Raw genomic sequence first — 24,804 nt, forward strand, 5'->3', positions numbered from 1 at the left:
TCTTTCTGCTGGGGCAGTTTTAAATTTAATTTTGTTTGTGTATCCCTATTCAATTGATAAATCATATTATTTACTTATTGGCTACTGCAATATCTAAATTGGTACCTTTTCAAACTTTTCACACCAAGACACAAAAGTTCCTAACTCATATTTTTGCTGTTAGGCCTATTTGTCAGACAATTAACTTTGTTACGTTTTTCTGTGGGTTCATTAATGTTGATAGAACTTAAAATCGCCCAACCTTTTTTTTTTTTTTGTATTATTCATATGACCTGTTTTTATAATTGTCGATATAAAAAGCAAAAACTACGACCAACTCTAATTTGATATTATTTGAACTAATAAAACATGACAGATTTAGTCCAATCTTGAAAATGCCGCCAACCCGTTTCAAGCAACATCGATTAAGACACAGCGGTGTCGAGGATATATCCTTGTAGCGCGTTCTCTACAGTGACTGTTTGTGTATTGAAATCCCTGACAACAAGGTCACGCGACATAAATAGAATAGTCATATGACTGTTTATTCAGGTGTGACGTGTATGTAAACTTGTATATTGATTGACTGGATATAACCTCCATTTTGCAATTTGCCAATACCCATATTTCGAAATATTGGAAAACTGATATAAAAGGATTAACATAAACAGGTAAGAGTATAGAGCTTATGTACTTAAACATTAATTTATCGATCACTATTACCTGTTGTCTTTAATTCATTCTGTGTCTGGACTCTGCGTGAGAGCGTTGGATTAATTATAATATACCCGGATAGCGAGGACTTTGTGTTTTTTAACGGTTGAGGTAAGAGCAGCGAACATATATATGATTATATACATGTATATTTCAAGCATGTAAATTAAATTGATTTAATATAAATATGCACTAACCTGTTTTGTCAAACAAGTGCTTGGTTTGTCCGTTGGGATATTATTTCAAATAATGGTTGATTTCAGGCAATACTAATTTACTATGTGCGTGTGAGTGTGTGTGTGTGTAAACAGTAATGGATTTTGATAGCTAGATCTGATTCTCGCACCAGATTACTGGCATTTTGACCCAAATAAATGTAAAGCAGCGACCTCGCTGTTACTGAGTTATGTTATTGATAAACACATTTGCCAGTTCATACATTCCAAGCGTGAGCGTGCTGCGATGGTCATCATGTTAGTAGAAGGGCGTGGCATGTCCGTGTTCTTGAGTGCAACACGATATTTATCAGGTCGGAGTCTTCACCTGGATTGAGAGACATTCTCTCTATCTAAACACTGTCTCTCGTTCGAAAGACAAAAAGTCTTTCGATCGAAACACTCAAATCAGCTTAAGCAATAAAAATCAATGAAAGAATAATTAAAACATTCGTTTTAGAATGCGCAAATTTATTTCAAAGACAGAAAATTATCTTTCTTTTATCAAATTTTCAAAATCCAAATTATTTGTGAATTTGGTTTAAGCATTATTGCTTAAGCATTTTTTTTTATGAAAAAGTGTTTCTTGTAAAGTTAACTATTATTGTTTAAATAAAGATTTCATGTTTTTTTTTCAACGCTTAAGCTAAATCCAGTCTTTCGACCGAAAGACATTTTGTACAGTGTTTAGTCTCCCAATCCAGGGGAAGTCTCCGACCTGGGCCCAGTTGTTCAAAACTTTAACAAGGGATTAAGCTAACGGTCGATTAACTTTTAGAGTTACATTTCGATATTTTAGAAGACTTAGTAAAACATATTATGATTTAAGAATTATGAACACTAAAACATCTTTACAGTAAAATTAAAACATCATACTAGTGGTTCCCATCATTGCTAATATTTTGAGTCAAAATTTAACGGGCGGTTAGTTTAACAGCCTGTTAAAGTTTCGAACAACTGGGCCCTGCTGTTTGTTTTTGTTGAATTTTACTTTGACAAACTAGTCATGCTGCTGTAAGATGTTTTTGTACGAATCCTTTTGCCACCTGTTTTACGAAATGCGCGATTAATATGGGAATCAAGTTTTCGGCCATGTGATTTAAGACAGTGTCAGGGCAAATATTTGTCATGAACATATTATACAGTGACTATTGTTGAAGTATAAAGGGAGGTCTACAAGGGAGCGCTTCCCTGCATTCCAGTGCTTTTGATTCGTTATCAAGACCATTTATTATTCTATATATAGCCCTCGTGCACTTTCAGAAATGTAGGTACTGCCCCTGGGTGAAGCCACCAAGACACGGTTTTATTCAGTAAAAGGCATGAAAGATACAGGATTTCAGTTAATTACGAATTCAAAGAGTGGTGGCATTAAGGTGCATTTTTGAGTGTTCGTTAAGCATTTGGTTAGACTCCCAGCCAAACACGGTAGCGCACTAAATCTGCGACCTCTCAGACACATGTTTGAACTGCAAAAAAAGTAGTTACCTCACCTATAGGTTCATTCATAAATTACCAAATATATGGAACTGCACTGCACACAGATGTATTCGTATTGAAGGTATACAGACACTAAATAAGAAAATGGCGCGAAAAAAATAGTAGCCGCATAATGGCGGATTCTGATAGTCAACAGTTTTGTTTTGTTTTGCTCGGTAAAGCCATTTTCCGTATTTTCTTTGCAATTGTTCAGAATGAAATAATAACATGACAGAATTTGTCATGGATACTTAGATCATGTACCACCACTACAATTTGGGTTCTCGTTTTTAGCTGATTTTGCAGTTTGTGTGTTTGACTGAGTGAAAATATTTTTCTTTATTGAAACATGACCCCCGCTTTTCTCTTGATTTTTATTCAGCACTGACAATATTCTTCAAGAAAATGTAAGTTACACGCATTTAAAATGGGTCCTGATGGGTGGTGCAGCCATTGGAAATATTTCAATTTTATATAGAATAAAGAAGAACAGCTAAATTCTATTTAGTTTGGTGTAACCTTGAAGGCATCTGAAATGCACTTTTTTCGATTATTTACGATGTGACCTCATTGACGGTTCTGGATTAATTGCATTGCATGACGTTCTGTCAGCGTTGTGGCGCAACACTGCGTATCATGTTACTTTTTTAACCAGGTTTTCAACGAAAACCTGAGTTATTAGATTGGGGTAGATGTCGGTCGGGCGGGTGGGCGGCGGCGGCGGCGGCGTCAAACTGGTGTTTCCGGTCAATAACTTTTGTTTCGGTAAAGATATTTGAATAAAACTTGGTATGTATGTAGCTTATATCAAGACAAAGGCTGGGATTGATTTTGGGGTTTCTGGGGTCAAGGTCAAAATCACTGTTACTTAAAATAGAAAAAGGGTTTCCGGTCAATAACTTTTGTTTCGGTAAAGATATTTGAATAAAACTTGGTATGTATGTAGCTTATATAAAGACAAAGGCTGGGATTGATTTTGGGGTTTCTGGGGTCAAGGTCAAGGTCACTGTTTCTTAAAATAGAAAAAGGGTTTCCGGTCAATAACTTTTGTTTCGGTAAAGATATTTGAATAAAACTTGGTTTGTATGTAGCTTATATCAAGACAAAGGCTGGGATTGATTTTGGGGTTTCTGGCATGAAGGTCAAGGTCACTGTTACTTAAAATAGAAAAAGGGTTTCCGGTCAATAACTTAACTTAGGAATGAGCTATCATGATGAAACTTGGTGTATAGAAAACTTATATAAAGTTGTAGCTTAGGATTGATTTTGGGGTTTCTGGGATCAAGGTCAAGGTCATTGTTACTAAAAATAGGGTTAGGTTAGGGTTAGGGTTAGCATATCTTCTACATGCATGGAGGGATTTTGATGAAAGTTGGCACAATTGTTCACCATCATGAGACGGAGTGTCATGCGCAAGAACCAGGTCCCTAGGTCTAAGGTCAAGGTCACACTTAGAGGTCAAAGGATACAAGAATGAAAACTTTGTCCGGAGCATATCTTCTTCATGCATAGAGGGATTTTGATGTAACTTGGCACAATTATACACCATCATGAGACGAAGTGTCTTGCGCAGTTCCCTTCTTTAGAATTACTTCCCTTTGTTGTTACTATAAATAGCTTATATTGTAACTTTTGCATTACTAGATGTAGGGAAAAATCGAGACCACTTTTCTGTAGTACAACATGCATGTTACATCCAATTTTGAGGTGTATTTTGACCAATCTCTACCTGGTAAGGATTTCTGTGTGGACTTACAATTTTTTTTTTTTTTGTATTTTTTTTTTTTTAATTTTTTTTTTAAGATTAACTTCCCTTAGTTGTTACTATAAATAACTTATATTGTAACTTTTTTATAATTGACAGTAGAGAAAAACCAAGACCACTTTTCTGTGGTACAACATAGTTGTTACTTTCTAATTTTAGGTGTATTTTAAGGTATCTCTACCTGGTAAGGAGTTTTTTTGTGGACTTAGAAAAACAAAAGAATTACAATGATTACTAAACAACCACAAAATTAAAATTACATCTGCAAATACAGGTGCTAGAGTAAAAAAAATTGCTGCGACGGGCGTATATTGTGACATTCTGGCACTCTTGTTTATTTTTATGAAAAGTGTTGAAAACCTAGTTTCGTGGCATTGCCGCGTTTCTTGTTTTTTGTTCCGGTATGCCTTCTACTGCGACTGCCTCGCCCTCTCTAACTCTCCGGTCATACCATCTCTGACAGACTTTCTTCGGCATATTTCGTTATCATTTTATCTGTTCTGTATAATGATATAATCCACATAGATCGACAAAATACGTTGCCTTGACACTATAAATGTTCAGTCCTGCATCAAGTTGCTTCCTCAGTCGCCTGGCGATATATCGATTATCGCACTTCACAATTAACTCGGGACTTAATAGCGACGTATTTTCTGTGTTTGTTTATTCTATAGAGTGTTTGTGAATTCATTGGGAATCTTTATTCAGTTTGTTCAGCAACGGAAATGTGATACATTTATAAAGGTCAGTTTCTATTATTCAGATTTCTATATAGATCTACCGTGTACGAATATATAACTAGGTTTGTTATGGACCACGCTGATTGTCGTATAGCTAGGTTTTCAGAACGGATGAAATAATGTTCTTGTTGTTGTTTTTTATGATATCAAAGCCAGGCCAGTTTGACTTGTTATATTTCGTATTTTCCCATCTGTGTGTCAGATCTTCAGTATTACACTTTGAAAGTAGATCTGTTAAAGGTGCATTGTCAGGTTTAAGTTATATTAAATCTAATGTCCGAGTCTTATTTAAATAGATCTAGGTCAGATTCATTTCTTTCTCGCATATCTAAAGTTCGGTTATCTTCCTTGTAAGCTTCCCGTCGTTCAGTTTCCTTTCCCTTCGGCCTATTACTAAATATTAAGTTTCCTTTAAGTTTTTATTTTCCTAATGTACGTTAATGACAGTCTACATTCATCTGTTAATCATTGCCCTTGATACTTAAAAACAGATCAAAGTGCAGTAAAAGTTTTATTTTATCTCCTCCTAAATCATTTCAATCAGTGCAGTGTGGTTCAGTTTCCATAATCATTGCAGTTGAGTATTTTTTTCTCCTACAGAATTGTGCAGTTATCCAACTTTATTTGATATCGCATTTTAAAGCGGTTAATTCTAACTATAGTTAATTGCACTTTGCATGAGTTATATCCTCGCTAGATGACGTAGCCGCTGACGTCATTTCTCCGGCCATTTTTTTTTTGCGAGCGCATTGTTTCGCATGTATACCCGATAAGACATTAATTTCTAAAGTAAGTAGAGGTGTATGGCTATATCAGTTTCATCTGTCATCAACTGTCTACTTTTACAAAAAAAAAAACGTTCGAAATAAAACTTCGATTTCAGGAATTTTAACGCTATCGTAAATTCTAAAAAGTTAAAGACCGCTGTAACTGTCTACATTGGGTCATTTTCTGTGACAACGTTCTGTCGTACTGTGTGGGTGGGGGCAGGGCCTGGGGTGGCGGATTGCGGCCTTCTTTTGCTGGATCCATATATAAATGATAGTTCGTTCCAAAGTTCTTCGAGGGTGGTTTAGTAAGATCTTAATTATTTTATTTTGTTTATCTTAAACATTGTCATTGTCAATTTATGGCCAATATTGTAGGCCTACGGGCAAAACATTTTTAGAAATTTTACAAAACTTGCATAGAAATGTTGCTAACACTCCATTATCTGGCGTCCAAAATGGCCAAAATTTACAGGAAAATATCCCACCGAAAATGAAATCGTTTCAAATACATTTAAACCAAATTTGTGGAAGAAAAAACTGAATACTGCAGTAGACACCTTTTCTTTCTAAAAGCATGGTTAATTTTCTGTCAATTTCAGATTTAAACAGGCAAAATAGAGGTCCATCCGCAAAAAATCGAAATGGACGGATACGGTAGTGGTATGTATACTAATTAATCATATTAAATTTCTTTCTTTTCTTTTTTTTTGTCTGTTTTTCTTTATAACTCTTGACATTGCACAGGCCTGTTTCTTCAGGCAATTAGTTTCTTTATATATTTACAAATCAAATTATACGCAGACAAGGGCTAAATTTTTGCCCAGAAAAAAAACAATATTCTAACCCGCTGGTTTTCCTATTGATTAAAATCATCAAGTACATAAATGTACATTGACAATTGAAACTGAGATACAACAGTGATATTTAATGATGGAGAACTGTTACTAGGCGTGGTTATTTGGTTTCTATGGTAATGGTTAAGTTATGTATCCGATGATGTCTGCTATTTTATAAGAACGATAATAACACATTTTGTTTGTGGGTGTCTTTTTAAGGTTTTACCTCACGTTTATATCCAGTTTTGGAGTACGGTTGGTCCATTCTTGTTTCTAAACCAATGAAGGTTCACTTAGAAATGATTCGATTGAATAACAATAAGATTGCTAAGTTTTAGTTGAATGCATTGAATAAATACTGTTTTGTCAAGAAAACAACAAGTTCTTGGCTATCTACATTAAAAAAATACCCCGCAACACACACACAAGAAAATAATCCAGAAGATAATGTTAGACAATTCACCGCTTTTCTAACAAAATTCTGACAAATTTTAAATAATACATAAAAACTGAAAAATATAAGAAAATGATGCTCAAATGTGATTGATGCATCACATGCCCATTTAAATCACCGTAGATCAAGGTGCCCACTGCTCCGTCTATGGGTCAAGTTATTTAACTCAGACTGTGTTAAATGAGGTGGGGTATGCCAGATTAATATGTTAGTTAAATCTAATTAATACTCCATTATAGCGAAATGTGATGTCTATATATTCAAACAATTTTGGCCTTACAACAATTTTTAATGCATTGGTTACATAGGTCGCTCTTTAAATAAATATGTTTTAAGTCTTGACAAATATAACGTGAAATCGTGTTATAATTTATTAAATTGCTTTGCACCAGAAAAGTGCCTTGTTCCAGCATGCAAAATCCCACGTTAACCAAGAAAAAATACCTCCCGGTGTGTAGTCACTATTTTTAAAGTGGAAGTCCATGCTTTCAATAATATTTGCTGCCAACAGCGTTCTTTAGGTTTTTTCCCCACCACAAACTATAATCGTTTTAATAGTTATACCATTTCACTAATATTTAGTTTCTCTTGTTTTTTTCTTCCAGCTTCTCGTATGTATACATTTATCATGTTTCTTTAACATTTACTCTTTTGTATTGTTTTGTCCATTCAGTACAGACAGTTAAATTCTGACATGCTAAATTGAGAACAAAAATCGTGGGTAAATGGGGTAATGAAAAAACTTGATACTACTGTGGTACTTACATATATTCGCAAAAAGGATAATAATATTCTGTTGTTAGTGTCAGAGTTTCACTGTACTTTTGTGCCGTTTACATGTGTTATACCATACCTGTGTCTTGTATATATGCCGTCACAATAGCCGTGAATATTTTAGGCTTGGTTCCTCGCTAGTCTTCACCGTGACCGCATATCTATTTGAAGACTTTATCTTAAAGGAATGGACCCGTAATGATATTCGGCAATTTACGTGATATTACGTAAATTCCCGATGCTGCTTCGGCTTTCTTCGGCTGTTTCTGTAGCAGGTCTCGAGCAACGAGACGAAAAATGCAGACGTCCGTTACGGAGATTACGCAATCTGACTTAAGTACTTGATCTTCTAAACGAAGATCTGAGAACGACCCATTCACATACGCCTTCTGTATATTTTGGATTTCCAGTATTGCTATTTTTCGAATGTCAAAGAGTAAGAAAAATGTGCAGTTCTTCCAGGGCTCGAACCCGGGACCCCTCACTTACAAAGCAAGTGGCCTACAGACTGAGCTAACCGGCTATCTGACACATTAAGACATGAGAATTGTAAATATCAAAAGTCAAGTCTACAGGTAGATTTGCAAAATGTTGTAAGTTAAGCTCTGATTGGCTAGCGAAATGGTCGTCAGAACGAGGCTATGAATAGGTCGTTCTCAGATCCTATGCGTAGCGTAATAGGAGATGTACTTTAGTCGGATTGGGAGACTACGAAACCCCGCGGAAATTGCCGATATTCTTTACAGGTCCATTAGGTGTTAAATGCCCTGCAACGGTTCCATATTTTTTTGCAGTCTGAGCCTGAAGAAGTTGACGTAACTACTGCCCGCTGTATTTTACATTCTTCAGTGTTTAGATATAATAACAAATTCTCACGTTTTGTGCTGTTGTTTGCATCTCTTATTGATTAATACCTAAATTACCTATCAGTTATTTAACCAAGAAAACTATTTGGTTGACGGGGAACCAGTGTTCGATGTACCGAAAACTCCATTATTTAATTATAGTGAGCACAACATGTACAGAAAGAAATTATATTTTAAAATTTGTTTATCTCCGCAATTATTTGGACTCATTTTTAGCTCATCTGATTTTTTGAAAAAAAATGATGAGTTATTGTCATCACTTGAGCGGTTGTCGGCGTCGGCGTCGGCGTCGGTGTCGGCGTCGGCGTCTGCGTCGGCGTTGCCTGGTTAAGTTTTATGTTTAGGTAGCTTTTCTCCTAAACTATCAAAGCTATTGCTTTGAAACTTGGAATACTTGTTCACCATCATAAGCTGACCCTGTATAGCAAGAAACATAACTCCATCTTGCTTTTTGCAAGATTTATGGCCCCTTTTGTACTTAGAAAATATCAGATTTCTTGGTTAAGTTTTATGTTTAGGTCAACTTTTCTCCTAAACTATCAAAGCTATTGCTTTGAAACTTGCAATACTTGTTCACCATCATAAGCAGACCCTGTACATCAAGAAACATAACTCCATCTTGCTTTTTGCAAGAATTATTGCCCCTTTTGGACTTAGAAAATCAGTTTTCTTTGTTAAGTTTTATGTTTAGGTCAGCTTTTATCCTAAACTATCAAAGCTATTGCTTTAAAACTTGCAACACTTGTTCACCATCATAGGCTGACCCTGTACAGCAAGAAACATAACTCCATCCTGCTTTTTGCAAGATTTATGGCCCCTTTTTGACTTAGAAAATATCAAATTTCTTGGTTAAGTTTTATGTTTAGGTAAACTTTTTCTCTTAAACTATCAAAGCTATTGCTTTGAAACTTGCAATACTTGTTCACCATCATAAGCTGACCCTGTACAGCAAGCAACATAACTCCATCCTGCTTTTTGCAATAATTATTGCCCCTTTTGGACTTAGAAAAATCATTTTCTTGGTTGAATATTATGTTTAAGTCAGCTTTTCTCATAAACTATCAAAGCTATTGCTTTAAAACTTGCAACAGTTTTTCACCATCATAAGTGGACACTGTACATCAAGAAACATAACTCCATCCTGCTTTTTGCAAGAATGATGGCCCTTTTTAGACTTAGAAAATCATGGGTAGGACAATATTTCTATTATACAAAAAAAATCAGATGAGCGTCAGCACCCGCAAGGCGGTGCTCTTGTTTAAAGTACGTCGGGCAGTGGTTCCCTCACTGGGTTTTAGATAGCTTTAAATATTACCAAAACATACGGCAAGTGCCAATGTAGATTTTTGCATGGGACCCGTCACGGCAACACGTAGGCTACATAATCTTGAGGACTTTATGATACCGAAATATTGTATCCATGCAGTACTTCTTTAATTAACATTTATTTGGTACAAAACCAGTCAGAAATACTTTAAAGACCCACAGCAACCGAATGACCTACTCCCCCACCACTGATTTTTCTGATAAAACAGATATACTGCAAGATGACAGGTGGGCAGTTTTGGCTTTTCCTGAATTAGATCGTATTATGTTTTCACAACTTCATGTAACTATTTTCATTCAATCTTTTCTGTATATTAACTTTAAAAACATAGATGGACAACGCTTATTTTACCACTGTAAAAACTTAACTAAATTCATGAACTATTGTGAACGCTGCTACATCAATTTAATAAAATGCTTAGGCACGAAATACATTGTTTTTACCTTATTAATTTTTATATGCCATTGGCAATTTGTACTAGATCTGATTTCTTTTTTATGCAAATAACATAATAATTACCGTCATGGAAACTCAAAAGAATACAGTTATATTCTGAGGTGGGTCTTTAAAGACGCTAAAAATTTGGATATTTTCCCCGTGACGGGTTGCAGTTTATCAGCAGGCTTTTGTAGTTATTTATATTATGGTCTATCAGAGTGTCTTCGACTAGTTATATGCCTATAGTTAATCTGGTTGTTTGGGTGCATGCTGCTGTTTTTTAGAGAAAGGATTCAGTTTAGTTCCTAACATATAAATCAGTATTCAGTATTTATATTTTGTCATGTGTTCAAGTTCGTTAACGTTATGTAAGGTTACATCAGAGCTCTATTGTAGCCAATATGAAACACTGTTTTATACGCATCCTTATATTAGATATACACACATATATTCAGATTTTGTGTAAACAATTCGTTTACACTTCTAAGTTAAGAGGTTCAACGTATCATTTCTTGAGAGGATATATATATCAAGAAGAGAAAGTAATCGTTCAGTCTCGAGTAATACCCGTTGTAGTGGCGCATGTTTCTAGTATTGTCGTAGTTTAGGCTGATTTTTTTGTGTAACTACCAAAGTGCACAATTCAATGGAATAGTAAACTATAATATCATTATTATGAATGAACCATGAATCACGTGATCTGCCCTTGACATTGGACATCATAATCGTTATTTAGTTTGTTATCAATACTATCTCATATATGTATAACCATTGTTTAAAAAGGTCATTTAAACAAAACTGGATGCTTTTATGTTGTAATAATAACCACAGAATTCTAAAATACGTTCCTATACAACCTAAGCCTAAAACAAAAGCATTTCACCGCCTTCTGTCGCTGTCAGTTTTGCCACTGAGGGTCCCAACACATGCGTCTTTTCAAAATGCTTAAAATTAACACTGGCTCAGTAGTTTTAATCTAATGGCACGAAATTTAATTAGCGGCCACTACACTGCATCGAACCCGCGTTTATCTTTGTTTGATGTTTGCGGCCTGTTGTTTTGAATAACTTTTGTCTAACTCTCTTTTTTTCTGTCTAGGAAAGGACGAAAGAAGTGAGCCGGATGGTGACATTGGTTGCTGTGGTTACGTTCTCATGTTTTTCTCCATCATCATTCTGATTATATTTTTCCCATTCTCTCTGGTTTGCTCGCTGAAGGTAAGTGCAGTACATTTTAGACAATACAATTTCGGATATAAAGAAACCTTGCTTGATAGGAACCGTTTTCAAAGCACTGTCAGTAATGAGTGTATATAGCATTCAATACATGATTGTATGATTCAGATTTAAGCATTTTATTTATAAGTTCCCGATTTATCCGCCCAACTTTGATGTAAAGTTTTTAAAACTAAAAGATAAGACATGACAAAGGATACATACATTTACATCCACAGGCGGTCTAAATTCTATTTTCATTTATATAGCCATAGAAGCAGGATTGTATTCCTAAAACAGGCAAATACACAGAGCGGAAGTTCACACAGATTTGATGAATATCGCGCGAGTGGTCTTGTCTGCCTGTCCGTCTGTACAGAGTACTTTATATAGAATGGCACATTTGTGTTTCACGTATGTTACTAGTACCTAAAAAATACACATTTATTTCATAACAGGTTGTACAGGAATATGAAAGGGCCGTTATTTTCAGACTGGGTCGAGTTGTGTCTGGAGGGGCCAAAGGACCAGGTATGTCATCGTATAGTTTCTATCAAAGATAAAGTGTTGCCCCCAAACTATTGTATTTACATTTTGGGGTGAAAAATTAAAGATAGTATAATTAAATGACTTCAGAGGACAAGATACATAATTTTGTATGCCGCGTTTTCAACCTTGAAATTTTGGTTCAGCAGGTGTCTCAGAAACTAATATGCCAAATGATTTTAGATTTTACATGATAGCTACAAATAAAAAGTGTCATAGCTCTAGATTTTATTTTGTCAAAATAGTGTCCTGTTTTAATCTAGTATTTGTTGTTAAAGTTTTGCAAGTAAGCAAGTTTCTCTAAAACTACTTGACTGAGTGCTTTCAAACTCGTCAGGAGTCCTAGTCTCGAAGAGCAGGTTTCATAACTCTTGCTTACATTTTGTCAAAGTTATAAAGAAAGTGTATGAAAGTTTTTTTTTTCTGAGTAACGATTTCAGCACATATTTGGCGTCAAAAGATGGCCACATAAACCCTGGTTTACATTTTTGCACAGTTGTATGCCTATTCATCGATTTTTTTTTTCAATTTTTGGAGAAAGTTTTGAATGCAAGCTGGTTTTTCTGGAACTATTACACTGAATGCCTTCAAACGTTTCTTAAGTAGATCTATTCAGCATTCTGAAACAGGTTCCATATCTTTGACTTACAGTTTACAAAATTATGCCCCTTTTTATACTTCAGTAAATCTTAAGTTAAATTGTACTTGGAAGAGTCTCAAATAGTCCAGCAAGCTGTCATTTGACAGCTCTCGAGCTCTCGTTTCAAGGAACAATTGACTGATAGTGTTGTTCGTGCAATATATTTCTGTGACAGCAACAGGTGGTATTAATTTTCGGGGTATTTACATTTTTTTAAAAAAAATTTAACCAAAGTAGCGATCTATGAGAAATAATAAGTATAATGTTTCGACTTGTTTTCTCTAACTTTCAGGTCTATTTTTCCTGTTTCCCTGTGTGGATACTTTCAAAAGTGTTGACTTGAGAACATTTTCCTACGATATTCCACCACAAGAGGTATTTTATTACCATACTTGAGAATTCTGCTTGATAAAGAAAATAACCACTAGCTCTTAAATATTGAGTTATCAAACGTTTGTAAAATAGTAAAACATGATTAAAAACCAGTAGGTTTAATCTGTTACATGTATATATATATATAAGTGTAAATTTATACATATATACTAAGGTTTCTACATAGTATTAGTATAAAAGTCGCTTTATTTACACAACTATGCTAAGTTTATGAACGATTTATTCAATAAAATGTAATTTGAATTTAGTACTATTATAAGGTTTACTTCTGTATCTGTAAAATGAACACCTGTTGATTGAAGATTTTATACAATATTTTGTTTAAAACACATATACCATATCATACGTATGCTAGTTTTTTTTAGAGAACACTGTAAATTGCACTCATTTTATCTAATACTGGACATAATGCATGTTCGCGTGTGTTTACAAATTACATGTGACCTTCACCGTCTGCGCTATTTGCATAATTATACATATATGATCTGATTTAATGATATATAAATTCAGAATACATATTTACCATATGTTTCATAACTTAAACATAATACAAGATGTGTATCTTGTATCTATGGGTGTATTTATGAAACGGAATGTCTGACTGGTAAAATAAGGCCGAACTTTGTTTGTTGTATGTGCTTACCAAGTAATCCACTACACCTGTCTAGTGAAAAAAACCACAATGGTGATTGAAAGAAAGTTTAGGCAGTTTAAAGTCAGTATTTAAAGACACTGGCCTACAGATCGTACCACAAAATTAAAAAAGAATATGTTTAGATATCATATAATTATTGCTATATTTCTTAAGAAGGCTTTAAAACTAGTTACTGGCAGACGCATAAGAATTAGTTGTTTTTACTACTTTTTTTTTCATTCAGAATTGAAAAGCGTTTGTAACGGGGTACCGGAGGTAATTATAAAGCTTAATATGTAACGACTGTTGAGTACGTATTCCTCCGTGGTGTATTTGTCAAGAACACAGGAAATGTTTTATTGCCGGCGGCTCGGGTTTGATTCCAGACTCCGGCATTTTTTTCTTCTTAATTTAGCATTTTGAAGATACATTGTAGTTTAGAAACAGGTCTTGTTCAAATGTTCATAATATAACCAAACATCGGTCTTAAATAAAGATAATTTTTAGCCAAAATCTGGCGATCAGTTCCTTTAACAATTGTTACCTTAAACGGGATCTAGAGTTGTATTCAGACCTTCTACAAAACTTTTCGTAATCTTTTTTTTTAAATTTTTATCTATTGTGACGCTTACCATATGGAAAACACTTTGTATGGCCTTTAGTGCTGATATTTGCCAGATCCTGTGTGATATTACAGCCTCTTAGTGTTATAAAATTCTGAAATCAGTTTCTTAAAGTAATGGGTCTCAAATGTATGGTACCTCTATTTCCACGTAGTTTAACGTTGATTCATCGATTGATTGTTGTTGATGTTACCCAATCAGGTGTGTTTATAAAAAAGCCCCCAGTGTTTGATCGTACCTTTATGTATGTTCAGGCTTGTAATTTAACTTGAGTAATATTATTGAAGTATACACGCTTTGTTTTTAACACCAGAGGTCAAAAATCGGGTTTTAATCGAAAGAAAAGTTTTGGGTGTCGTGATGGTGGTCACTGGTCACTGCAGTCTTACTGAACACGAAATTCGGTTATAAATCCTTTAAAATAATCCTATTCTCGTCTGCACACCGCGGCAGTTCGACAAGTAGTTCATAAATAACAGATTGTGTATCAATGTCACCATGGTTACCAAGTATATCATGTATTGCCGACTATATGTGCGACAACACAACGTTTCATCTATTAAGTTTCAAGTTTTAAAAATGATTATTTGAATGATTATGCGCCGTTATTATGATTTCCATTAAGTTACGAAATAACGAGCTCGCTTGGCTGGTAATGTGTGGCATTTTAGCTGTGAAAAAAATTGTATCCTTATATAAAATATAAATATTTAAAATACGCAGTTAATGGTATGCTTTTAATCTATTTGAATGAGATATAGCGATAACTACCTTGAATTTCTGCATTTTTGTGCAGTCGGTAGGAAAACTAAGTTTCTGAATAAGTACTAAATTAGATTTAAAGTGAAAGATTCTTCGTTGAGTTCATGGAGGGCACTAAACTCATAAATCAGTCAGTTATAGGGAATATTGTTAGTTACCATTGATTTTTGTAATGGTACCAAATACCATTCGTCTGTATATAAACTGTTAAATGCTTTTGATGAGTAATGCCAATATTGGTTTAGAACGCACTTAGTTGTTAGGATCCCAGACGCCTACAGTACTAATTCATACGTCCCGATTCTAGCCATGCCACACCGGTGCGTCTGTGAGATAGTATGAAAACATGTCATACTAATGTATTATCATATGTGGCTGTGCCTTGTTTTGTGACCTTTAATTGTTCAGGGGCAGATGGACTCCTGCATGGGTAAAGATAGCGGGCTTGATAGTTGATATTAGAGTGATCGGCAATTCATTTTCGAGGTCCCGAGTTTGAGCCGTTCCTCTTTGTAAAATTTCGTTATTGCAGTATTCATAGCACTGTGTCAAGATAAGTTTCATATACTAAAAATAACAGCACCATAGTTTACATATTATTACCGTGATTCTGCATTTCGGTTCAAAATTGAGTTCAACCATTCTTTTCATAATGATTTCAGATCACTCATGTAGTTAAATTTGATATATGTGCATAAACTTAGTGGGTGTTAAATCTTCAAGTTTACTGACGTTTGAATAGACTTGTATTTATACATTTAAGAAGATTAGACTGTAGTATTTAAATAAGACAGTTTTGTTCGCTCTGACGTCATAGATTTAAGATTTTGAAATGTTTTTTGAAAAGAATTACGTCTTACCTTCTGAACTTGCTATTTTTATCCAGTAACAACCTTGAGGTTTTACGACAATGAAACATACATACAATTTGATTTTGCACGGTGCAGTTTGTCATCGTGCAGTTTTGAAAGTATTATCTTTGTTATTTTGATAAAACCATTGTGTAAGCACGTACTATGAGCGCTCGACCTGGTACTTATTACATGTATTAAGTGAAAAATTGTTGAAATTTTAGTCAAAAAAATTTTACATAACAAGATATTGGAAAGTAATTGTTAAAAAGGTTAATAAAACACGAGCTCTGTTAAATGTGATACTAATATATGAAAAGTCATTTTTATTTTCATTAAAACATGGCATTATTGTCGTCACGTCGGCGTATTATTTTGGTGTCATGTAGGCGTGTACATACTCCTAAATTATTCCACAGGATGTGTAACGTCTCTGCCGCATTTCAATAAACATGACTGGGAATTAATGCCCTTATTTCATCCACTAATTTTTTACGTAGAAAATGAAATGGTAGAATGGAAATAATATATAGCAGAACCATGTTTTAATATATATTTCAACACGACAAAGAGGTTGTACGCTATTTCGTGCTATACGCAAGCGTGTATCTTTTTGTCGTAATCTAAATATGAGCCGCACCATGAGAAAACCAACATAGTGCATTTGCAATCAGCATGGATCCAGCCCAGCCTGCGCATCCACGCAGTTTGGTCAGGATCCATGCTGTTCGCTTTCAAAGCATATTGCAATTAGAGAAACCGTTAGCGAAGTGCACTTTGTTGGTTTTCTCATGGTGCGGCTCATATATTGAATTAGGACCATGTGATGAATTCATTCTTAATTCAGAGATTATGTATAAATGTCTTTGCCTCCATGTTTATAAATACGCGCTGTGTAAAATGTTGAGGTTATTTGTGACGTAAGATATGTGACCCCTGTTTACTGGAACCATATTGCGAACTTTTGAATCTCCAGCCCCCAACTTCAATCCCTCGGCCTACTTCCTAGATCTAAGCCTTTAAAAGAAAACAAGTTTTAACTATACACTTATAAAATATACCTTAAACTGTCTTTTGTTTATTGTTATTTGTTTGTTTTATGCTTTTATAGATGCATGCATGTAGTTTGCTCTAACCCGTTTTTCACTTTAGATCCTGTCACGTGACTCCGTGACGGTGGCGGTGGACGCTGTCATCTACGCTCGTATCTTTGACGCTACAATGTCAATCATCAATGTTGAGAATGCGCATGGGTCAACCAAACTTCTGGCGGCGACCACGTTACGTAACGTGCTGGGTACGAAACAGCTGTCTGAGATTCTTAGCGACCGAGAATCTATTGCACATCAGATGCAGGTTAGAGATGCACGGGGATCTCGTGCCGTGTGGCCTTAGTAGTATATAAATGCACACGCAATACAAGAGAAACCTCACAAAGGCTCATTAAAAACGGACTCACGTCTAATAAGCAGCAAAATGAAAAATGGCTTACGTTTTTCTTAAACCATTATTTCAAAGATGAAGAATTCTCTGAAATTTCTATTTTCTGGTGAGGCTTATCTTTATTGTGAGTGTATAACTAACTCCTTTATATATTGTAGATGAAAGCATAGGCAGACAGAGGCAAGGAACAATATAGCATTAGTATATGAAAATAATCCTAGCACATTTTTCTACATTTTGCCTCTTTGTTTATCAGATTCTAACCAAAGATTCTGTGACCGTGGCAGTTGACGCAGTTATCTACGCGCGCATTTTCGACGCTACTATGTCAATCATAAACGTCGAAAACGCGCATGCGTCTACCAAACTGCTAGCAGCAACAACTTTGAGAAATATTATGGGAACGAAAAACCTTTCAGAAGTTTTGAGCGATCGGGAACAGATTGCACATGCAATGCAGGTAGACATTAAAATGACCCAATAATTCCCATTGTAATCAAAATTACCGAAAATTCTGAAGGACTGCTTAGCTTTCATGTTTGACAAGAACATGTTATCAAAATTACCGAAACTTCAAATTGAGTTGGTTTCAGATATTTCAGATCAGTCTGTATTCTCGGAATGTTACTATATACATGCACTAAGGGTGTAAATTATGTATATAGTCTGAACAGTAATTTTGTTAACAATTGGTCTATGTTTATTATCTTCAATTAATTCCTAAATATGCCGGAAGTGGGCCTTATTCTTGCAACAAATTTGGTCAGAAAGTGTCCTGTCATTCACTTAATAAAGCATCTTTTGTGCTTTGGCATGTAAAAGGTATAAATACGATAATACATTTGGTTTATTATGGCGACAAAACGCACTTAAAATGATTCTATTGTAAATTTCCTTTACAAGTAAAGCCACGCATTGCTTTACAATATTAAATCGTACATTTGTTTCTTTTGTATTTTCACCTGTACTTATTTCCTTATGATATTCACGTATCAGTTGTCGGTATTTATTTTGTTTTGTTTGTAATGAAGGTAGTTTTATTCTCAAGTTTCATGTTGCCGAAGTTTTGTTTTCAACAAGTATAATATTACTATTGTAGAGAAAATCAATATTCCAAGATTTAAATTAACACGAATGTCTTTACTTACGCTTTTTATCGAAGAAAAAAAAGCAGGAAATCGCTGGGATTCGTTCCATTAGTAATGTAAAGCGTCTAAAGACGAAAATATTTACCCCCATCCTTTTTATCTGTTTGTGTTTATATTGCTTTGAATGTTTTCCGAGCAAGACAGGCTTCACCCCCCCCCCCCCCCCCCCCCCCCCCCCCCCCCCACCGCCTTTAAGCCAAATGATAGTGTGACTGCAGCCTTACAGCTTAACCCTTACCCTGCTAAATTTCTATAATGAACTCGTCCGTCTTTCGATTTGGACAGCACCATTAGCTGTTTAAAAGGGGTGCTTTTCAAAAAAAATTACTGACTGAATGGCGAACAGTACAGATCATGATCAGACTGCACGGATTTGCAGGCTGATCATGATCATGATCTACACTGGTCGCAAAGGCAGAATCAGTCGCGTTTAGCATGGTAAGGGTTAATGATTATTTACAAAACACGATCACTCTTAATAGCAATAATTTTACGATCAATAACGCCGCTACAATAAAATTAATATTGATATTGTTCTATTTAACTGACCTAGTTACTTGAATGGTAAACAACAGTAACTATTTATAACGCGCAAATTAGGTTCACTTAGATCTTGTACCAAAGGTTGAAAATCTAGGAGAAATGTTTTCTATGTATATATACAGTCAATGTCTACTTCATCTTATCTCGACTTCCTTGAATTGTAAACAGCAGGAAATATTTATAATTTGACGATATTTATAACGCGCAAGTTACGTTCGCCTAAGGTTGAAAATGTAGGAGAATTTTTTTGTGTGTTTATATACTGTCATCGTAAACTTTATATTTTCTTATCTCGTGCTATTTGCTGAGCGCGTTGTCAATAAAGTTGGATAAAAGATTGAACGCTACTTGAATGAAATGTCCCGTCTTACTTTCAAATGACCTTGTTAAATAACAAGTCGGGCGATGTTTGTGTATCAGGTTTACAGTTACAGCCCCATGTCCGTTTAGCTCAAGACCTTTTTCGGTAGCTCAGTTTTAATAAAAAAAACCTCATACCCATCAATCTGTTTATATTAAATTTCTACTGTTACAGTAATGCACCGGTGCAGTTGTTTCTGCGTTGTAATTGAAAACGCTTTCAATTGATTTTGTGGTACTTCCTTAGTCTTTAGAAATATTGCAATCATATTATAACTAACTTGTTTCTTTTTCCGCAGACGACACTTGATGATGCAACAGATCCCTGGGGTGTTAAAGTCGAACGTGTGGAAGTGTGAGTATTTAAAGATGTATAACATGTGAAAATCTAAACAGTTACTTTGTAGTATATATATATATATTATATAAACATGAAATTAACATGTTTGTTTGTATAAACAGTACCGTGTGAGGTTTTAATGAATTACTGCTGTTCATGACATTTAATAATGAATTAAGATATATCTATATATTAAGTGAACTTCGACTCATTTCATGAGAATTTTCTACATTTATCATGGTATCGAAAAATGAACCCGTTGTTCTAAAGAAGCGCGTTTGATACCTTCAGCAGTTCTTTGACTTAAATATTGTTCTTGTTCAGCTGTCCCTCGTGTTCAAACCTTTAAAATCACGCCCTTTGAAACAGTTGAAAGTCAATATTTGGATAGGTTATCTTTATTTTATTCTAAATTAGTAGCAGCTTGATGTGCAAGGTTCTCTTTGAAAGTGGTTAGACAAAGCTTGATTTTCATAATACGTTCGACTTACAAGTAAGTTGACCAGGAATAGAATTCCATGCACATTGCTATCAAATGAACCTATTATTTTTCTAGCTTTAAATGTAGTTTTTTAAGACCTACTATTTTTCTGTTACAGGAAGGACGTGCGACTTCCGGTACAGATGCAGAGGGCTATGGCTGCTGAAGCCGAGTCTGCTCGTGAAGCTCGTGCTAAGGTAAGATAGTTGTCTGGTTTTGTAAAGGTTTGTTTCGAGAAAGTTCCGGCTTTCATTTTTCTGTGGATACAAAACCCTTTCGAAATCAAATAAAACATTCTGATTTTCGCCACTACCTGATTTTGGAAGAGTGATGTTCATTAAAATTAAATCATTTCATGTATGTATCAAATAGATTACATAATTATATGACGAGACAAGTACAGAATTAATTACACCCCAGGGATTAAATACTAACGCGTTTCTACCATCTTCTGATTTTATTCGTTGTATGTAAACAAGGTTTTAAGCTATTAAATTTTGTTTCTTGACAGAACAGGAATTCTTGTTTAAGAATATCTCCTCCTTAACTCTGCAGACATGTCGGTTTTTGGTTATTAAAAAGTTTATTATGCCCCCGAAGGGAGGCATATAGTTTTTGAACCGTCTGTCGGTCTGTCGGTCTGTCAGTCTGTCTGTCGGTCTGTCAGTCTGTCCGCAATTTTCGTGTCCGGTCCATATCTTTGTCATCGATGGATGGATTTTCAAATAACTTGGCATGAATGTGTACCACAGTAAGACGACGTGTCGCGCGCAAGACCTAGGTCCGTAGCTCAAAGGTCAAGGTCACACTTAGACGTTAAAGGATAGTGCATTGATGGGCGTGTCCGGTCCATATCTTTGTCATCGATGGATTGATTTTCAAATAACTTGGCATGAATGTGTACCACAGTAAGACGACGTGTCGCGCGCAAGACCCAGGTCCGTAGCTCAAGGGTCAAGGTCACACTTAGACGTTAAAGGATAGTGCATTGATGGGCGTGTCCGGTCCATATCTTTGTCATCCATGGATGGATTTTCAAATAACTTGGCATGAATGTGTACCACAGTAAGACGACGTGTCGCGCGCAAGACCCAGGTCCGTAGCTCAAGGGTCAAGGTCACACTTAGACGTTAAAGGATAGTGCATTGATGGGCGTGTCCGGTCCATATCTTTGTCATCCATGGATGGATTTTCAAATAACTTGGCATGAATGTGTACCACAGTAAGACGACGTGTCGCACGCAAGACCCAGGTCCGTAGCTCAAAGGTCAAGGTCACACTTAGACGATAAAGGTCATTTTTCATGATAGTGCATTGATGGGCGTGTCCGGTCCATATCTTTGTCATTCATGCATGGATTTTAAAATAACTACGCATGAATGTGTGACACAGTAAGACGACGTGTCGCGTGCAAGACCCAGCTCCTTAGGTCAAAGGTCCTAAACTCTAACATCGGCCATAACTATTCATTCAAAGTGCCATTGGGGGCATGTGTCATCCTATGGAGACAGCTCTTGTTTATAAACGGAATTGAGGAAATTATCGATTTTTACGGCCGCTGGAAATGTGTATTGATATTCCAAGTTGACATTCTATATTTCAATATTACAATACCATAGGGAAATAACTAATTGATGATCGTAATTTATTTACAGAGTTGATGAGTTTGTAGATATGCTAATGGGATTGGTTTTAATTGAAAAATATACACCAGTCAGTCAGTCATATCCGTGAAAATCATGAATATGTGAAGGGGAAAAATAAGAATATAGTTTGAAACATTGTTTTTCTTCGAGGCGGGGAAGGGAAGGCGATGTCTTGTAATTAAAGGAAAGTTTGTACTAAAATTCCGCTGTTACTTGCTTCATCTGTGCTCGAGCCATATTTAAGGTCATCATTTTTTTCAAAGACCTGAATTTATAATCTGCAGTTTAAAATACAGGACGGGGTATAGTTTGTTTCTTTCACGGTTGTTTTACGTTTGAACAAGCGAGTGTTATATGTTTTTTTTGTTAACATTTAAGCGACGGAAACCCCTCAAAATGACACGATGATATCGATGTCGGCATCTATAATTAAACTTTGATAATGATTAAATGAATAAATGTTTTTTGCACGGGGTCTAGTGCTCCGAGTCATAGCGATAAATAATTTCTTTAATTCTTGTTACAGGTTATCGCCGCTGAAGGAGAAATGAAAGCCTCTCGTTCTCTGAAGGAAGCCGCCGACGTCATGGCTGAATCCCCGTCGGCACTGCAGCTGCGTTATCTGCAGACACTCAACTCTATTGCTGCCGAGAAGAACTCGACCATCATTTTCCCTCTGCCCATAGATATGATTGGGTCTGCCTTGAGGCGTTAAATTATCACATGATCAAACTTTGAACGTGATGTGCACGTGTCACGTGCGTGATAAGTGCTTTATGAAGGAAATAGAAACTCTGGGATCTACTGATACGACATCTTCTTTTTAGTGTTTTGACCACTTTAGCTATTTTTTTAATATAATAGGTATAATGATAATCTGCACAGTTTTGAGAAATGAATCTTAGAAAATAAACCTTTGAACAGAAGATTATCAGATTTATGTTCAGCACAATCCACGATATATATTGTTTTAGCATTGTTTTAAAAACGGAAAAAATGTCGTATAGAATCAGTACAGCGTATTGACGTTACGTTAAACATAACTAAGTTTTGTGTCTTTTATATTGATCAATGACGTGTAGTGTTGTAGTCTGAAATGCGTGTGTAGGTATGATATATATCGTGTATTTCTTTAGCATAATCCAAACTTACATTTTCGACTTCTATTCTATGAATGGGACATTCCACAAGGGAAGAATAAACAATACATTTTTCAAAAAATGACATCAATATTTTTTTATCAGAAACCATACTTTCATACTACACGTGCAAGCGCAAAACCTTACATGAGCGCACTGCCCGTGAAACATGAGCAGGTAAAACAGAAATTTGATTGGACAAGTTCCATAATAAAAGCTATTTTTAGACAAATCCGTATGGCCTGAACTTATTTTTTTTAATATGGCCGTTTAGAGGCTAATTGTATATTCAAGTACCTGCTGCGCATAAACTGAACTTTTATCTTTCTATTTATGTTATTATTATATTATGATATTAAATTTTGCTAGGCTGACTGGCTTAGCTGGTGGCCCGCTGGATAGTTGGTAACGCAGTGCACTTCATATCTAAATGATATAAGTTTGAATCTTGACAGGACAGTGTTTTCCTGTGGCGGTGTGAATAAGAGGTTCGGGATACACCAATCGTTCTGTACCAGCACCCCTCCCATCCCACTTTCTTATCGTGGACAAACACGTGATACACAGTTGACAAATAAATGTATCATATAGTAAAGAAGGGTAAATTCAAAACCGTTTTTGTAATTTCAAAATACAACATACTGTTGATTGGGGCAAAAGTTCCTAATATACAATGCTTGTTTTTATTCTCAGAATGCCTGACATTGTAAATATACATATTTGTGTAGTAATATGTCTATAATCAGTTAAAATCCGTTACCTACTATTGATTGTGTGGCCTTTTCATTGATTTTTACGTTGTTCTTGTACATTTCAGCACACGATCATTAGTTCTTACAAGTATGAAAAAAATGCATAGTACTTCAAAGAACGTTTTATTTTATTAACTTCTAAATTCAGATTTGAATATATATTTATAATCAAAATTCGTTCATTATTTACACAAAGTTTTAATACGTGGTGTTGCTTCTATTCGGATGATGTCGGGTTTTTTAATCTTAAAAATCATCTTGGACCGTTAGGTTTAAGTATTTCGTGTATATTGTTGCAAGAAAGAAATAGCTCAATGCAATTTTATTTTTGAAAAAAAATGTTCTATGTTCCAAGCTTATTGATTTGTTACTATTACTAACTTATTTCTTTAAGTTGAAAGTTTTATATAAATGTTCGCATTTTGTCTGTTAGTAAATATTTGTATGATATTGTTTAATCAATAAAAAAATCTTTAAAAGACATTCTTCAGTGGTACATTTAAAGTAGGCAGCAATGATTCCACAGAATTTCGATATAGACAGACTGATATCTTACTTTCCTCTACATGACGCAGGATATTACATTCACACTCGAGTTGGTGGGGAGGGGGCTAGTGGTTACGGCCGCTGGCTTAGAAACGCTTGACCCTCACCGCTGTGGGTTCGAAACCCTGCTTGCAGTGTAGAATTCTTTCCTAAGAGGAAACCATCATTTGGCGCACGGAACGGAAGGCTGGTGGTTCCACCCAGGTTCCCAACCACGCCTGAAATAATGCTTTGATGGTATTTTGAAACTTGCTCCACCATCAAAAGCAGGGAAGTCGCCATATAATGCATTATGCTGGTGTGACGTAACAGCAGTACAAAATAACAATTATTCGGATTTGTTCTGACTTTTAAGTGCGTTATCTGATTGGGCCATGCGTCAATGA

The 24,804-nt window shown here is 35.4% G+C and overlaps 1 protein-coding gene across 3 annotated transcripts; it reads left to right on the forward strand.

The window, feature by feature from the left end:
- The first annotated feature begins 500 nt into the window (after nucleotides 1-500).
- Nucleotides 501-24,351, forward strand: LOC123552885 (mechanosensory protein 2-like). 3 transcript variants are annotated; one of them, XM_053525131.1, is made up of 9 exons: nucleotides 501-650; nucleotides 6,262-6,322; nucleotides 11,456-11,574; nucleotides 12,030-12,102; nucleotides 13,050-13,132; nucleotides 17,173-17,376; nucleotides 19,814-19,869; nucleotides 20,454-20,532; nucleotides 22,508-24,351. In XM_053525131.1, the coding sequence occupies exons 2-9, from the start codon at nucleotides 6,304-6,306 to the stop codon at nucleotides 22,694-22,696; spliced, it is 822 nt and encodes a 273-aa protein (XP_053381106.1). In that variant the 5' UTR covers nucleotides 501-650; nucleotides 6,262-6,303; the 3' UTR covers nucleotides 22,697-24,351. The 3 variants fall into 3 exon arrangements, with proteins under 3 accessions (XP_053381106.1, XP_045198598.1, XP_045198604.1); XM_045342663.2 differs by lacking the exon at nucleotides 17,173-17,376 and adding an exon at nucleotides 17,720-17,923 and having other exon boundaries at nucleotides 504-650; XM_045342669.2 differs by lacking the exons at nucleotides 501-650; nucleotides 17,173-17,376 and adding exons at nucleotides 673-804; nucleotides 17,720-17,923.
- Nucleotides 24,352-24,804: the final 453 nt, after the last annotated feature.

The sequence above is a fragment of the Mercenaria mercenaria genome, chromosome 15, assembly GCF_021730395.1.
Source record: "Mercenaria mercenaria strain notata chromosome 15, MADL_Memer_1, whole genome shotgun sequence".
Lineage (NCBI taxonomy): Eukaryota > Metazoa > Mollusca > Bivalvia > Venerida > Veneridae > Mercenaria > Mercenaria mercenaria.